The sequence below is a fragment of the Rhinoderma darwinii genome, chromosome 8, assembly GCF_050947455.1.
Source record: "Rhinoderma darwinii isolate aRhiDar2 chromosome 8, aRhiDar2.hap1, whole genome shotgun sequence".
NCBI lineage: Eukaryota > Metazoa > Chordata > Amphibia > Anura > Rhinodermatidae > Rhinoderma > Rhinoderma darwinii.
In genome coordinates, this window is record NC_134694.1 from 31,858,676 (window position 1) to 31,877,563 (window position 18,888).

Genomic DNA, 18,888 nt, shown 5'->3' on the forward strand with positions numbered 1-18,888 from the left:
GAGACCCCCAAACCAGACTGCATCCTGGACTACAATAGGTACATGGGAGGGGTGGACTTGTCAGATCAAGTCCTGAAGCTCTACAGCGCCATGCGGTGTGGTATAAGAAGCTGGCCATGCACATCATACCGATGGCATTATACAATGCGTATGTGCTACGTCGGTGTACAGGCCAGAGGGGAACTTTCCTGGAATTTCAAGAGGTGGTTATCAAGAAACTAATTTTTAGGGACCAGGAAGGGGGGGCACCCAGTACTTCTGGAAGCAAGGCCACACGCATCGCACCAGGGCAACACTTTCCAGGAGAAGTTACCCAAACTGGCAAGAAGGGAAAAAGTCAAAAGAGGTGCAAAGTCTGCTATAAGAGGGGGATAAGGGAGAGGCACAATATATCAATGTGACACTTTTCCTGAAAAACTAAGGCTCTGTATGAAAGAGTGTTTTAAAATTATCATACATCCCTTGATTTTTAATCTACCCCAGTTTTACTTACCCTGATGCACTCCGCACAGAAGCCATGACTAAGGACGCAGTAGGCGTCAGAAACGTGTAGGCACCGCTCACACTGCTATAATCCCTCTATTGTACTCCGGGAATATCTACCATTACCACAATTGTTTTTATCTCTTTTTGATAATAAAACTTGGAAGAAGCTTCCTATTTTTAAACAGACCTAAAAGGACTCAGCGCTGGATCCATTCTTTGCCTTTCTTCTATGTTTATACGTGTGCCGACACGAGGACCCGTGCGCGATACCATACATCTGTGATAAGGTGAGCTGGAGGAACCCTCCTATTTGTTTGCACTCCGCACAGCTTATCCCCCCTCGTCTTTCGCTTATGAGCACTGCTGTGTGCCCAGGCAGCTGATAACAGCCACATGTAGGGTATTGCCGTACCCGTGGGAACCCACATTACAGTTTATGGGGTGTATGTCTCCGGTCAAAATGCTCACTACACCTCTAGATGAATGCCTTAAGGGGAGTAGTTTTAAAACGGGGTCACTTCTCGGGGGTTTCAACTGTACTGGTACCTCAGGGGCTTCTGCATACATGACTTTGCACCAGAAAATCCCCAGTAGGCCAAATGGTGGTCCTTTCCTTCTGAGCCCTCCCATGGGCCCAAACGGCAGTTTATCACCACAAAGGGTATTGCCGCACTCAGGACAAATTGGGAAACAAAATGGGGTATTTTGTTCCCTGTGAAAATAAGAAATGTTGATAAAAATGACATCTTATTGGAAAAAATGACATTTTTTTCATTTCACAGCCCAATTCAAATACGCGTTGTGAAAAAACTGTGTGGTCAAAATGGTCACAACAACCATAGATAAATTCCCTGAGGGGTGTAGTTTCCAAACTGGGGTCACTTCTAGTGGGTTTACATTGCTTTGATACCTCTGGGGCTCTGCAAATGCGACATGGCACCCGAAAACTAATCCAGTAAAATCTGGACTCCAAAGAACAAATAGCGCTCCTTTCCTTCTGAGCCCTCCCATAGGCCCAAACAGCAGTTTATCACCACAAATGGGGTAATGCTGCACTCAGGACAAATTTGGTAACAAAATGGGGTATTTTTTTCCCTGTGAAAATAAGAAATATTTATTGGAAAAAATTTCATTTTTTAAATTTCACAGCCCGATTCAAATACGTGCCGTGTAAAACCTGTGGGTTCAAAATGGTAACAACAACCATAAATTAATTCCTTGAGCCGTGTAGTTTCCGAAATGGGGTCACTTTTGGGGGATTCCTACTGTTTTGGCACCTCAACACCTCTTCAAACCTGGCATGCTGCCTAAAATATATTCTAATAAAAAAAGAGGCCTCAAAATGCACTAGGTGCTTCTTTGTTTCTTGTGTTTTAGTCCACGAGCACACTAGAGACACATGTGGGACAATTCTAAAAACTACAGAATCTGGACAATACATATTTAGTAGTGTTTCTCCGGTAAAACCTTCTGTGTTACAAAAAATAATAACTAATATAATTGAAATTCAGCAAGAAAAATCTAATTTGCTTTGCTTTAATTCCTGTGAAATGCCTAAAGGGTTAAATAAATGTTCTAAATGCTGTTTTGAATACTTTGAGGGGTCTAGTTTTCAAAATGGGGTGTTTTGTGGGGGTTTCTAATACATAGGCCCCTCAAAGCCACTTTGGAATCGAACAGGTACCTTAAAAAAAAGGCTTTTGAAATTTTCTTAAAAATATGAGAAATTGCTGTTTATGTTCTAAGCCTCGTAACGTCCAAGAAAAATAAAAGAATGTTCAAAAAACGATGCCAATCTAAAGTAGACATATGGGAAATGTGAGCTAGTAACTATTTTGGGTGGTATAACCGTCTGTTTTACAAGCAGATGCATTTAAATTCTGAAAAATTCAATTTTTTATAAATTTTCTCTAAATTTTGCAATTCTTCACCAATAAACGCTGAATATATTGTCCAAATTTCACCACTAACATAAAGCCCAATGTCTCACGAGAAAAGAACCTCAGAATCGCTTGGATAGGTTTAACCAGTTCAGGACCGGGCTATTTTGCGCCTTCAGGACCAGACACTGTTTAGCCATTTTTAGCACGTGTTAGTTAAATGGCCATAACGTTTTTATTTGTTGGGCTAACGACGTGATTTTTGCGACGTTTTTTCCGTAGACAATGCAGGTTTCATTTTTTATCGTTTTTATACACACCTTTTTTGCTATTTTAGAATTTTTATTCATAAAGTTTGAAAATAATAGTAAAAAAATAAGCTTTTTTACATTTCAGCTATTTTTTTGGGGTAATAACATAGTTTTAACCTAAAATAGAGCTTTTATTTGTGATTGTCATTGTCTACCGTAAATGTTAATATATTACATGTCTATATTAGGGTAATTGGGTCAGCGCTAGCGTTACAACAATGATTGGCGGGGGGAACGTTTTTTTTTTGGGGGTGGGTATTTTATGTGTATTTATTATTACATTTTTTTTGCACTTTACTTTATTATTTTTTTATTACTATGGTCTGTCCCCCAAAGGTCAAAAAAGACCTTTGGGGAACTTTATATATATTTTTTCTTTCTTTTACACCATCTTTTCCACTGTAACTGGAGCTGCACAGCAGCCCCAGTTACAGGGGAAATCAGCCCTCTCATAGTGACGATTGTCACTAATAGGGCTATGCTGGGTCTTGTAAGACCCAGCAGCAGTCTGTCACTAACGGCACCCGGCGATCATGTGACCTGTCACATGATCACCGGGAGGAATAGAGACAGCGCCGCTGCTGCTGTCTCTATTCCTATACACAGCGTTCATTGAACGCTGTGTAAAAACACATCGGAGAAGACAGAAGCAGTGAAAGCTGCTTCTATCCTCTCCTCAGGGTCCCCGGCAGTCACTGACAGCCGGAGACCCGACATTCAGCTGCCCGATCGCGCGGGCAGCAAGTTAAAACCCGAGCCGTAAAAAGTCTATGGCTCGGGTTTTAAGGACCCTGACCAACGGGCCGTAAATATACAGCCAGCGGTCGGGAACCAGTTAAGCATTCCGACGTTATTACCACATAAAGTGAAATATGTCCGATTTGAAAAATGGCCTCTGAGCCTTAGGGCCCAAACTAGGCTGCGTCCTTAAGGGGTTAACAATTCTTTACCCACTTGCATATATGGTCTTCTAGGTCCTGCCTCTGTAGCTTCAGAACAAGACTGTTGTGTGGAACAGTATCAAATGCTTTTGCAAAATCCAAATATATCACCTCAGTTGCATGACCAACATCCAGATTTGCCCTTACCTCCTCAAAGGAGTACCCTCCCTAGCACTTTTGCCCTTAACCCTTCTTTTAACTGTTTCCCAGCTACTAATCTCAGGATCTTCAGCTTGCCCCCCTCCACCCACCTCCATCTCACTCGACCCAGCCAGTGCCTGCTCAATGATCTCTAATCTCCCCTCCAGGTTTGCAGGCTGCATATTTAGTTCCAATACCTGGGCTTCCAAATACACAACACGCGAGCATCTAGTGCAAAAATATTCACCCTCAGAGGACTGTTCAAGGCATACATTGCACGAAACACACACCTGGGAGCATTGTCCATGGAGCACATGTTTAAATGGGGAGAAAAAGTATAGTAACACAAATCAATAATTAGGTGTAGTATATAACTAAATCCTTTCCCCCATTTAATTTAAAAAGTTTTTAGTACAGAATACAACAATAAAGCACAAAGGAAATTTACCAAACCTTATTTTCCCATGTCCTTTTGTTAAACGATGGGCTTATGTTTAACTGTGCATTTATCTGCAAAATCCCACTTTACTGCACACTCGCTCCACTCATCAAATCCTCACTTGTAGTCTCTGCAGCTCAGACAGAAACCAAGCAACAGGTGCAGCAAATGAAACAGATTTATTTTTTAACCTTTACAAAAACTTTAATCGCACCACATGCAAACAAAATGACAATATACCCAAATACTTAGTTATCACAGACTATGGATCTGTGTTTAACTGCACTAATCTGCAAAATTGCACTTTACTGCACATTCACTCTACTCAGCAAAACCTCACTTGCAGTCTCGGCCGGTCAGACAGCAATCAAGTCACAGGTGCAGCATATTAAACAGATTTTTATTCGTTTTTGTTTTTTTACCCTTTGCAAAAAACTTTAATCACACCACATGCAAACAAGATGACAATATACCCAAATACCCAGTTATAACAGACTGTGTCCGTGTTTAACTATGCACTGATCTGCAAAATCGCACTTTCCTGCACACTCGTTCCACTCAGCAAAACCTCAATAGCAGTCTCTGCAACTTGCAGCTCAGTTGTTAGTGGAACAACTTCTTCTCTAAACCAATCCACTCTAGCAATCAGCTGTTATCCATCAGCTGCGGGAGGCAAGACGGAAATGTGCGCTGCCTGCATACTGTACACATTAGATTGTCATCAGATCCTGCTGAAATCAGCAGAATTATCTAATGGTTACGTTCAGTGTAAGGGATAGTTCACACAGAGTTTTTTTGCATTCAGAAAAAAGCAGATTTTGAACTGCCAGCATTGGTTTTACACTTTTTTTCCGTGTTTTTCATTGCATTTTTTCCCCATGGCATAAAATCTAATGCAAGGACCGCGGGCATAAAACGCTGCAAAGAACGCTCAGAAACTAGCGCTGCAGGTTTTTCCTGCCTCTTATAGACTTCAGGAGAGGTCAGAGGCGGAGAACGCGCTAAGAAACAACATGGCCCTTTTTTTTTGCCACGAACGGCCAAAAGCCACCCGGAAAAATTCCTTTGCCACCCACCGAAATCAATGTAAACCGATATGGGCAGTTTTTTGGCGCCGATTCCGACGCAGTTTCCGCGTCAAAATGAGTGGCAACAAAAACTCAGGGTGAATTGAACCTAAGATATCCAGATATTATGCGTGAGTTTTAAGACCCCACCAAATATCCCCAGGGTCCTCTGCCACCCTTTATCCAGCTTTGCCTCTATCTAGATGCATTAAAAGGACAATCCCATTAATAACTGGAATTAGCTGCAAAATAATGTGCCAACTTGAGAATTTAAGAAGCTATGTTTTACTATATACATATTTCACATTATCCCATCTGTCTGTGCTTAAATAGTAGCATTTATCTGCACAGCGACTGATGGTTTTACAATTTTTAAGTAATAACTAATTCACTGTATGTTTTTTTTTAAAATAGTTATACATACAATTTGTAAAAGGAAAGTTATTTCCTTTGGCAATAAAAATTTCTCGTTGAACAACCTTAATGATGAAAACTCACCTTAGTCCATAGAGAACAGTGCCATCTGGGTGCAGCCGTATCATTCGGTTCTTGACTGTTACACCATGCAGAAAAGACTTTTTATCATTCAAAAAGTATGTATCTGGAAGCCAGAGCTGGTCAGCAACTCGGTTATCCAACGTGAGGTTGAGAGGGAGAGCGGTATAAGCCAAGCGCTTATCACGCCAACTCTGCTGGAAATACATGGTGATGGTATAGTCCTGCAGGAAAGAATGAACAACATATCAGCAAGATTTTAGAAAGAAGATGGTGCCATTTTGTAACAAATAAATCGTAATAGAGTCAAATTCCTTCAAATCGGCGTCCTCCTTGGAAATCGTTGGTGCTGGATTATCATAGGAAAATAGTTCCTATTTAGTCTTATACACCAGATTATGTGAAAACCCACGTTATATTGCAATTTAGTGGTGGAAAGAAGTGCCAGATTATCAACATTTTTAGATTATTGGTATTGGTATTTACATTTTGGAATACAGGTAATGGCTTTGTGCTATTTCAAGGGGTATTCTGGTTTCGTTCGTTCGTTCTTTCGTTCCTTCGTTCGTTCATTCTATAGTGAAAAGTTATACAACCATCTAATATTCTTTGTATTTCAATTCCTCACAATTTTCAAGATCTCTGCTTGTAGGGATTGTATTAGAACCTTCCTTGTTTACGGAGCAGAAGAATCTGTCCTGGTCATGTGATGTTCACACCGGTCCTCAGTTCACAGCTCTCGGTACGACAGAGCTCTGCTAACTGTATTGTAATAGTAACAAGCCATTAACCCCTGTCATCATCACATCATATGACCAGGATTTCCTCTGGAAGAAAACATAGAAGGTTCCTATTCAATCACTACAAGCAGAGATCTCCAAAAATGAGGAAATTATATATTATAAAATGAATAAACCAGATTTGCTGAATCTGGAAAACCTCTCTATAAATGAAAGGATCAGAATATATATACTGTTGGTGGTTTTAATGGGGGTGGAGTTATTCCACAACTTTTAGCTATGTTCTGAAATTGAGACATGTCAAAAGACCACAGTGGTTGGATCTGTAAGCTGGCACCTCTGCCAACAGCTAGAAGAAAGGGTTAGATACTAAGATACTCTACTAAGCGCTCTGCCACTTCATCTTTTAGATTGGAAATTCCCATCTTAGCAGCTCTATTTACTTTAATAAATGCAATGTGTGATGTGAATGTGCGGAATATTCTGTTGACAAATGTTTATGCCAAATGTGTGCCACTTGTAGTGGGAATCTTATATTTTACACTTCAGTGCCGTTTTAATTTTTCTCAGAAAACATCTCAGAACTTTCATCTGGTAATATAATAAATACATAAATTTTTTAGTGTTTCAACATTTTGGAAAATAAGAAAAAAAACAGCCCTTTTATTTTTTCGAAAACCTTAAGAAATTATATGGATGCAGATCATTGGTAAAATAAGCTATTTTACTAATCGAGTTACTGTAAACATTTTAAATCCCCCACCCATGTGCCAAATTAAAACATTTTCTAGTGGTTTTCGGTTACTAGTGACGAGCGAATTTGTGAAAATTAGTTTCGCTGGCATGTTTCCGACAAGCAAATATCTTATTATGGAGCAATATTTCCCTCCTATAACACAATGGAGAGTAAAATGCTTTAATACATATCACTATTTCAGCCTTCATCGTCTTACATAAAGAAAATATGGGGAAATTTTGTGAAATGCCATAGATTTGCTCATCTCTTCTAGTTGATGATATGCGATATAGCGCTCGTTAAGGATGGACTATGGTATACACAATTAACTGTGCTTTAGTTGGACATTCAACAGTGATGACCTTTGAGTTCAAGATTGTGGACTGAAAGTGGACCTGTCAGATATTTATGCTGCCCTGTCTGAGGGCAGCAAAAAGTAGTTCCAAAAATTATTTTTACCTTTTCAGATACAGCTGGTTTGTATCCTGTATACAGACCAGCTGTATCTAGCGCTAAAACCTGTATCCGTAATTTCAGCGGCACTGATGGGTTCTGTGTTAGTGGGTCCTGTGTGTCTCTGAAACGCAGGATCGGGCTGTTACCGATCACCTCTAAGTTCATAACATAGATGTGATCGATAACAGGTGGATCCTGACAGATACAGGTCTCAGCAGACGATGCAGCTGCTCTGTATACAGAATACAAAGCAGCTTTATCTCAAAAAGTTTAAATTATTTTTTAATAAAAAGTATTTAGAAAGTCTCACAAAACACACTCCATAGTGTAGTGTTGTTTGTCCCTGCTTTACATGTTTTTATGTGTCTGGTGTCAAGTGGTACTTTGCATATGAGCCCAATAAAAAATGGATAGAAAGAGTAAAACCATTCATTGGCATGGGCAAGTCTGCAGTCTGACACAGCTATAAAGCAGTCTCTACATGCTATAGGGCACAAATGCCCTATGGTATGCGATAAGCATGATTGTGCTAGTGAGATCCATAGAGTACCCTGCATTCACTTCTGATGTATATTTGCATCATGTATCAGCCGATTATCTTCACCTCTATCACTTATATCAATGTATGTCTATATTACCTATCCATCTGGGTCATGTACAACTTGTTATTGTCCCCAAAACAGCTCATATCATCCCCAATAGTACCGAAACATTAAGCAATCTTGAAAGACCCCAATTAACCTATTTATCACATGAGAAGAATTAGCAACAAACGTTTCCTCATCCTACCACTTAAAGAGAACCTGTCACTAAGTCATATAAGTTAAACAGGGTAACTAACCTGAATAGCGCTGTCTCCCTGATTCCAGCACAGTTTTTTTTTTATTCCAAGACCCCCCTGTTAAAAAGATATGGCCCCCCTGTTATATTGGCTCCCTTTTCTGCTAATTTGCCATGGTTAGCCAACAGGGCGTGAACTATCCTCAAGTTGCCTCATGCTGATTGGTCAGCATCAGAAGCAGAGAAGCTCGCTCCATTCGATTGGCTAACTACAGCAAAAATGCATTTAGGGATCCACACAACAGTGGGCCATATCTCTGGAAAGGGGGGGGGGGTCTAGGAAGAAAAAAATATTGCTGGAATCAGGGAGGTAGCGCTATTCAGTTCAGTTAACCAGTTCAACTTATATGACCAGTGACAGGACCTCTTTAATTCTTCAACTTCTTCCAGCCCGTGTTACCACTTCTGCCACAATCGCAGCTGGATTAACTCTTCTGTACTTCGCTTGTATAACTGGTCTTTGTGGTCAAAAGATCCTGATTATTTTAGCTACTTAGCTTTCCACATCTGCTTATTCAAAGATAAGTTGACACCATCTTATTATTTGCAGCTAACCTAGATATCCATATACCTTCCCTGTTTGCAATTTTGGACAAGCTCAGTTACCTGAAGCATAAGGGTATGTTCACACGGAGTATTTTGCCGAGTTTTTTGACGCGGAAACCGCGTCGCAAATCTCGGCAAAAACGGCCCGAGAACGCCTCCCATTGATTTCAGGGGGATTTGAGGGGGTTTTACATGGAACTTGATTTCACCATATTTTTTGTATGTGCTATTAATATATTTATATAAATTAATCATGTCCCCCCCCTTAGTCGTCTTTTTGTCAAGGCTAAATAGGTTTAATTCTTTTAATCTTTCTTCATAACCTAGATTCTCCATGCCCCTTATTAGCTTCGTTGCTCTTCTTTGTATTTTTTCCAACTCCAGGGCATCCTTTCTATGAACTGGAGCCCAGAACTGAACTGTATATTCTAGATGAGGCCTCACTACTGCTTTGTAAAGTGGTAATATTACATCCCTGTCCCGCGAGTCCATGCCTTCTTTAATACACGACAATATCCTGCTGGCCTTTGAAGCAGCTGATTGACACTGCATGCTGTTATTTAGTTTATGATTTACAAGTACATATGGCTATTTTTTTTGTGTGAGAGGTGGGGACATATGCTTTGGGGCTTGCAACACTCCTGGATGCACTAGAAATCAGCGATGCAGTTCTCTGCACACCGACTTCTGAATTGACTGCATTATTAATACAATAACTCAGCATTTGGGGCCCCAATCTATAACAACTAGTCCACATCACATTAAATGGCCTACTTTTGACGTATTTGCTGGGAAAACCTATATTAGTCTATGTCCACTAGTAGGCATCCGTCACAGGAATCCGTCGCCCATCGACCAATATGGTATCTGTTTAACGTATACATCTTTAAAAGCCATTGAAAAGCCCATGATGCACAGATTAAACGTACGCCTATGGCGTATGCCATGCAGTGGCATACATCACCCATGGGCTCCAATGTTAAAAAAAATGTACACTGCGCTGTATAGGTTTTTTCCAGGGATCCTGCAGGATGGAGTAACAGTCTACTTCATTCTATTATCCTTCAAAGGAAAAAGGTATACTGACGTATAGCAGACTGACGTTTTGCATATAGAACATCCTCTTAATCTTTTCTTGACCAAGGATGTTTTTGGTCTTGATGCCCAGAGCTAAATTTCACCTTTTTTGAATGCTTCATTCTAAAGGTCAATTTTTATTTTAGTCCACCCCAAAGTTTTATTTTATTTTTATTTTCCTTTGTTTGCTGGACACATGGGGCTTTCTTATTATTTCAAATTGGGGCCGATATAATTTAATTTTATTGGAACTTTTTTTCATGTTCCAGTTTAAGGAAGTTTGTCTAATGAACAATACTTACCCCAACAATTTATCCCCAATTTCACCTGTGCATTACAGTGTCAAATATGTGTACATCGTGATAACCTTAAATGTATCGCCCCTTAAAGTGGACCTGTAACCTCTCCTGACATGCCTGTTTTAGTAAGTAATTAAATTCCCTATTAAATAACCATTCTGGAGCATCTTTTCGTAGAACTTTACTAGGTGCCACCCTTCCTCTGTCGTTCCTCCTAGAAATGTGTGGCTAAATTGACAAATGGGTGTTACCAGTTGGGGGGTGTCCTTACACATGCTGTCAATGTTCAATCAGTGCTGACAGTATCAGACTGTGTAATAGAGGGGCTTTGAATACGGTTTTAGTAATGCGTCCGAAAACTGTCCTATGAATATATCTAAATACAGCTAGCAATGTGTACTGCAGCCAGACCACTCTATGAGGAATTGTATACGTACCTTCTACATTTCATATCATAAAATTCATTATAAGTCTATTTGGATAGTTAAGTGCAGCAAATTTGAACATCATTATAAGGTGTAGGGAATTGTCTTTTAAATTTTAATTGTGATCATTAAAACATACGTTGTAGATATTTTGTGTGAGGTGGAAATTCGGCAGCCCCCCCTTTTTTGCCCTTGACCATTTGGATCCAGAGACTGTGAAAGGACACAACCCTATTGACAAGGTGAATGGTAACACCCAGTTGTCAATTTATTCATACATTTCTAGGAGGAATAACAGAAGAATGACAATGCAAAGTTTTAAGAAAACCTGTGCCATAATTGTTATTTCATGGGGAATACAAGTATTTACTCAAACAGACAAGTCAGGAGAGGTGACAGGTCCACTTTAACTTTAGATGCAGCCACTGTACATGTATTAGAATCATCCAAGTACAGACATTTTTTAGTGAAGTCGCAAAAACAGGTAGGGATGGGGAAGAACAGGCAAAAATAGGTGGCCAAGGTTAAATATTGTATGTTTGGGGTAACGTATATATTGTGTGAGAGGAACATATTAATGTCTGAGCACCTTACACCCATGCAAAATACGTTCGTGTCACACACAGGATGTATGTGTGTATTTATTTATTTTTGGAGGGGGGGGGCGACTTTTTTTTCTTACGTCATTTTTATTTATTTATATTTTTTTCTTTTACCAATGATACCATTCATTTCTATTTCTATATATTTTTTAATTCTCCCATATAAACAGATGTGTCCTCCCGTAACATATCGCTAAACCTGACATATTCTAAAATGTGTGGAGCGAGACTGTTAAATAAACATATAAAAATAAAAGCTCTCTAGGATGCCATTTGTCAGCCATCCATCGTCTAAAGATTGCCATGTTAAAAACATTAATACATTTAACCTATACGTTTTTTTTTACTGCAGACTGGAACAATGCTAGCTGCCATATATTTACATTACATGGTCGGGTAGGGGTTAAAGCAGATCTATCACCATAGTTTGCTGTCCTATTTAGGGCAGTATAGTATGGGGGCAGGTTCACTCTAATATTAAACTAAACAGCACAAAAAAACAATATTGAACTGTTTGGCTAAAAGCACCAAAGAATAAAACAGATTCATAGTTATGATACTGCGGTATTCATGAGGGGAACAGTCCATCCGCCTCCAACGCCTTCACCAGTGACTGACGGCTGCCATGCATATTTACAGTAGCTGTCAGTCATTGGTGAGGGGGATGGCAGGGGGCAGAGAGACGCAGGGAAGTGCTCTCTTCATGAATACAGCAGGCTCATAGCTATGATTCCGCTATACACTTTGCTAGAAGGTATTAGCAACCGGCACAATATATTTGTGATGTTTGGGCTAATAATACAACAGACCTGTCCCCATATTATGCTGTCCTTATGCAGGGCAGCATAGGATGATGACAGATCCACTTTAAGTCTAGCCTGCGGTCAAATGGTTGAGCCTTTTGGTAGCATTCATGTAAATGTCCACCTTTTAACATCATGCCAGTTTAGGTTCAACATTCTGTGCTGATCAATCTCAGCGTTCTGATTGATCAGCGTTACAGAGTGCTAAATCCCCTGCATGGCCACAGAAATAGCAAACATTTTGAATACCTGCAGCCACCACTAGGGTTTTGTAGTTTATCCCCTTCCCGACGGCCCCACATAAATTAACGGGCTGCAGCGCTGGTCCTTGTGCCTGCTGCACGTTAATTTACATGTGGTCCTTGTGCTACTAGCAGCCAGTACTGAGGGAAGACAACGGGACTGGCTCATAGCGGTGGTCCCCGCCGATTAACCCCTTAAATGCGGCAGGCAATAGCTAATGGGTTACAACACCATCAGCACCCCCACAACGCGATCGCCGGGGTGCCGATGGTTGCTATGGCAACCGGAGGTCTAACAAATGCCTCTGGGTCTGCCATCTACGGAAGGCAATTAGGTCCTGCCAGAGGAAGGACCTAATACGCTGCCTGTCAGTGTGAAACTGACAGGTATAATTACTGAAGGGTATTATACCAACGATCAAACAGTCCATCAAGTCCCTAGTGTGACTAAAAAAAAAAAGTTACAAAAAAAATGTTGTACAAAGATAAAAATGTTAACGTTTCAAATAATAAAATTCAAAATCACACTTTTTCCCTTATCAAGTCCTTTATTATTAGAAAAAAATAAAATAAACTATGCATAACTGGTATCGCCGCATCCATAACGGTCTAAACTCTAAAAATATAATGTTACGGTGCGAACACCGTCATTTTTTTAATAAAAAACAATACCAGAATCGCTATTTTTTAGTTAATTCACCTCTCAAAGAATTTAACAGATAGGGATCAAAATGTCGCATGTACCCAAAAATGGTACCAATAAAAACTACAGTTTGTTCCACAAAAAACAAGCCTCAACAGTTATGGCTTTTAGAATATGGCAACCCAAAAATGAAATGATTTTTTTTTAAAAAGTGATTTTATCATGCAAACACCGTAAAACATTAAAAAAAACACCTATACACATATGGTATCACCATAATCGCATTGACCCACAGAATAAATTAAATATGTCATTTATAGTGCACGGTGAACACCGTAAAAAAAAAGAATAAAAAATAGATTTTTGGTCACCATGCCTCTCAAAAAAGCAAAATAAAAAGTAATCAAAAACTTGAATGTACCCCAAAATGGTACCAATAAAATTACAGATTGTCCAGCAGATTGACACCGCTCCGTCACAAAAAAAAAGTTCTGGCTCTCAGAATATGGTGACACAAAATGTGCAGAGTGTGTTCCAAAAGGGGTATAAGATTGGGCACCATTTATCAGTGCGACACTGGCCACATATCTGTGAAATAATATTTATTTGCACCTAATTTCTACGTTTTATTGGAAAAAAATTTAGATTTTCATTTTTCACGGTCTAATTACACTAAATTCAGCAAAAAAACTGTGGGGTCAAAATGCTTACTATCCCCTCTATAAATTCCTTGAGGGGTGTAGTTTGTCAAATGGTCTCTTTTTGGGGGGTGTTTCCACCGTTTTGACCCCACAAGACCTCTTCAAACCTGACATGGTGCCTAAAATACAGTATATTCAAATAAAAAGGAGGCCCTAAAATCCACTAGGTGCTGCTTTCATTCTTAGGCCAATGTTTCAGTCCATTAGCACACTAGGGCCACATGCAAGATGTTTCTAAAAACTACAGAATGTGGGCAATAAAACCGATTTTCTAAAAAAAATAAAAAATGACATTTATCAATTTCACCTCCACATTGCTTTAATTCCTGTAAAACACCTAAAGGAACAAGAAACTTTTAAATTCAATTTTGAAAACTTTGAGGGGTGCAGTTTTTAAAATTGGTTGACTTATGGGGAGTTTCTAATATATAAGGCAATCAAAGCCACTTTCGAACTGAACTCGCCCCCAAAAAAATAGGTTTTGGAAATTTTCTTGAAAATGTGTATAAAGTTGCTGCTAAAATTCTAAGCCTTATAATGTCCTAGAAAAATAAAAGGATGTTCAAAAACCGATGCCAACATAAAGTAGACATGTGGGAAATGTTAATTAGTTACTATATTGTGTGGTATTACTATCTGTCTTACGAGCAGATACATTTACATTTAGAAAATTGCAAATTTTTGCAAATTTTCTCTACATTTTGGTGCTTTTTTTAAACAAATAAATACTGAATTTATCTACCAAACTTTTCCACTAACATGAAGTACAATATGTCACGAGAAAACAATTTCAGATCGCTCGGATAGGTAAAAGCAGTCCAAAGTTATTACCACAAAGTAACATGTCAGATTTTAAAAAATGTACTGTGTCCACAAAGCCAAAATAGGCTATGTCCTGAAGTGGTTAAACTCTATGTAAACCTTTGAAAGGCAATTTTTTTATGATCAAGTCAATCAGTGTGATTAGTGCAACTTTCTAAGTAGTTTTTATTTAAATTTATTTCTACTTTTTGAGATACAGCTGCTCTGCATTCTCTATACAGAACAGCTATATCTTTCGCTAAATCCCGCTCCCTGTCAGTTCCGCAGGTCTAATGGGTTCAGTGACAGCGGGTTCTGCATGTCTCTGACACGCAGGATCACCTGTAATCTATCACATCTGAGTTCATAACTTAGAGAAAGAAGGAAAGGGAAAGAGAGAGAAAGAGAGAGAGAAAGAGAAAGGAAAAGAGAGAGAAAAGGACAGTGAGAAAAATGAGGGAAAGAGAGAGATAAAAAGAGAGAAAGAAAGGGAAAGAGAGAGAGAGAGAAAGAGAGAAAGAAACAGAGAACTAGCTTTTATACCCGGCGTTGCTCGCGAGGTTGACTTACGGTATAGATAGAGTAAAAGCTCACTATTTAAATACCTCTCAGTATGAATTTAATTGCTACCTCTCGATATGAATTTAATTGCTAGAGAGTGTAAATAATGTTATTGGAAGCATAAAATAAATGAAATGAAGCAATATATTCATTACAGATTTATATAGTGTTGATTTAGGACTGCATGTTTCTATTCCAACGCTTTCTTGTAAACAATGTTTTTTGATCCGGCGCCAAGATGTAGAGATTCTTTCCAGTGCCGACTCTGGAGCAAGCAACATATAGTTGCCCATGGAAAAAACAGAGACTTTGAAGGTGTATTCCTGCCACTTTCAGGGATTGACCTTGAGCCTTGTTAATTGTCATTGCGAAGGCTAGGCGTACTGGGAACTGTTGCCGCTTCAACTCGAAAGGAACATCATTTGGAGCGAGGGGAATACGAGGAATAAAGACAACTTCCCCTTTGGCACATCATGTTAGTATGGTGGCCTCGATGAGATGATCCATTTTAAACCAATGAAAAATCGGGCTTCAAACAAACAAACTTTCGAAAATATATATAAGAAGAGAGAAAAAGAAAGCGTGAAAGATAAAGAAAGAGAGAGAGAAAGACATAGAAAGAGAGAAACAAAGAAACAGAAGGGGAAGAGTGAAAGTGAAAGGGAAAGACAGAGAGGGAAAGAGAAAAAGAGAGAAAGAAAGAGAAATTGATGAAGGCCCCCTAGGTCCCCAATCTAGAACATGACCCTTGTGCACTCCCTATAAACTGTCTCTGTATATATTTACTATATTAATATTCGATTACAAGCATTGCGTACAGTGACTTTCCAATGAGCCATGATGCAATTATTATACTTTATTAACTGATTTATTTTCAGTATTAGACAGTATTTAAAGAGGCTCTGTCACCAGATTTTGCAACCCCTATCTCCTATTGCAGCAGATCGGCGCTGCAATAGAGATAAGAGTAACGTGTTTTTTTTTTTTAAAACGAGCATTTTTGGCCAAGTTATGACCATTTTTATATTTATGTAAATGAGGCTTTCTAAAGTACAACTGGGCATGTTTAAAGTAAAAGTACAACTGGGTGTGTATTGTGTTCGTTACATCGGGGCGTTTTTACTTCTTTTACTAGCTGGGCGTTCTGACGAGAAGTATCATCCACTTCTCTACACAACGCCCAGCTTCTGGCAGTGCAGACACAGCGTGTTCTCGAGAGATCACGCTGTGACGTCACTCACTTCCTGCCCCAGGTCCTGCATCGTGTCGGACCAGCGAGGACACATCGGCACCAGAGGCTACATTTGATTCTGCAGCAGCATCGGCGTTTGCAGGTAAGTCGATGTAGCTACTTACCTGCAAACGCCGATGCTGCTGCAGAATCAACTGTAGCCTCTGGTGCCGATGTGTCCTCGCTCGTCCGACACAATGCAGGACCTGGGGCAGGAAGTGAGTGACGTCACAGCGTGATCTCTCGAGAACACGCTGTGTCTGTGCACTGCCAGAAGCTGGGCGTTGTGTAGAGAAGTGGATGATACTTCTATACACAACGCCCAGCTAGTAAAAGAAGTAAAAACGCCCCGATGTAACGAACACAATACACGCCCAGTTGTACTTTTACTTTAAACACGCCCAGTTGTACTTTTACTTTAAACACGCCCAGTTGTACTTTAGAAAGCCTCATTTACATAAATATAAAAATGGTCATAACTTGGCCAAAAATGCTCGTTTTAAAAAAAAAAAAAACGTTACTCTTATCTCCATTGCAGCGCCGATCTGCTGCAATAGGAGATAGGGGTTGCAAAATCTGGTGACAGAGCCTCTTTAAAGCATCCCTTGTAGCACCCAGTAAGAGAGAACATAAAGGGGGTAACGCCAATGAGACCTCTAACCTATGGTGACCAATATTAGACATGCTTCCACACCTCTCAGTGTATGAATAAATATGGGTTGATTTTGTCCCATGTCCGTCTTGCAGTATATGTCACGTGTGTCATGCTACTAGATGACATATAACCTACTACTTTTTGGCATTTTTTCTGGTAAAGAATAGATATATAAATTTAAATAAAAATAGGTGAACAACTTTATTATACTCACCATATTGACCTCAGATATTTGGTCAATGCTGGATATATGTATACTCATCCCCACAGTTACCGGTGGACCTGTGAATAAAAAAAAAAGAATAGATATATATTTGGGATTAGCAAGATAAGCATGCAGTACAGGCAGCCGTTTTCATATTACTATAAAATAATACATTATATACATTACTGTAATAAGGCAAAAATCAGACTTGTTATTGTCATGGCATAATTTATAATAAATAGTTTAATGCATGACAGCAAATGTCCAATAATAGTTAAATGCTTTCAGATAAGGCCCCATGCACACGAACGTGCCTTTGCAGCCGCAATTCCCCCGAAAATCCATGGGAGAATTGCGGCCCCATTCATTTCTATGGGGCCATGCACACGACCGTGGTATCCACGGTCCGTGCATGGCCCAGGAGCCCGGACCACAGAAAGAACGGGCAAGTCTTATTACGCCCGTGTTCTGCGGTCCAGGCTCATAGCAAATAATGGCCGCGGCCATGTGTACAGCCCGCGATTTGCGGGTGACTTGCGGGTGACACTCCACCACCGGCCGACCTGAAAATCACGGCCGTGCACATGCGTACGGTCGTGTGCATGAAGCCTAAGTCTTTCGATATGTCTTCCTCCTGGTAATGCAGCATCACCACTCTCTCTTCAAGGATATTTTAATTACTAATTTGTAATGATGTTTATGAACTTCAAGAATGTATTGCCTTTTATGTAGAATACAAAGGAAACTTAATGAACATATAACAAATCAGACGTCTTATCACATCTAATAGAAAAGGCGCTATGAGAGTGCGTTTCATATGTACATTTATTAGTTAATGGCTATGTTTACCTTTGAAATATACATTTTTATTAACCACTTAATGACCCAGCCATTATTCGTATTCACGTTTTAGTTTTTCACTCCCCGCCTTCCAAGAGCCATAACGTTTTTATTTTTCCATTAATAGCGTTTTGTGAGGGCTTATTTTTTTGTGAAAGAAGCTGTATTTTCTATTGCCACCATTTAACCCGTTAGTGACCGGCCCATCGTGTTTTTACGTCAGTCACTAACGGGCCTTATTCCGATGCCATAGACTTTTTACGTCGCGGCCTCGGAATAAGTAAACAGAGCAGGGAGCTGTCAAATCTCCCTGCTCTCAGCTGCCAGACGTAGCTGAGGGCTGGGGGCATCCCTGCTCTGCCGAGTGAGATCGATATTAGTATCGATCTCACCAGTTTAACCCCTCAGATGCGGTGCTCAATCGCGAGCACCGCATCTGAATGGTTTTGGAGAGAGGGAGGGAGCTCCCTCTCATCCCACCGACACCCGACGATAAGATCGCCGAGTGTCTGTGTCTCCCATGGCAGCCGGGAGCCTAATAAAGGCATAATATACTGCAATACAGAAGTATTGCAGTGTATTATAATAGCGATAGCAGAATCGCATATTAAAGTCCCCTAGTGGGACTAGTAAAAAAGTTTAATAAAGTTAATAAAAAAAAAATGTGAAAAAAAATGAAAAACCCACTTTTTCCCCTTACAAACTGCTTTAGTATTAAAAAAACA

The 18,888-nt window shown here is 39.7% G+C and overlaps 1 protein-coding gene across 2 annotated transcripts in view; it reads right to left on the reverse strand.

Annotated features, from left to right (window-relative positions):
* LOC142659431 (gamma-aminobutyric acid receptor subunit beta-4-like) overlaps positions 1-18,888 on the reverse strand; it is a 310,013-nt gene that overhangs the window by 90,577 nt on the left and 200,548 nt on the right. For both annotated transcript variants that reach the window (XM_075835563.1, XM_075835562.1), the window contains exons 3-4: positions 17,333-17,400; positions 5,764-5,984 (exon numbers count right to left, since the gene is read on the reverse strand). In XM_075835563.1, the coding sequence (XP_075691678.1) occupies positions 5,764-5,984; positions 17,333-17,400 (289 nt within the window). The remainder of the gene's footprint in view (positions 1-5,763; positions 5,985-17,332; positions 17,401-18,888) is intronic.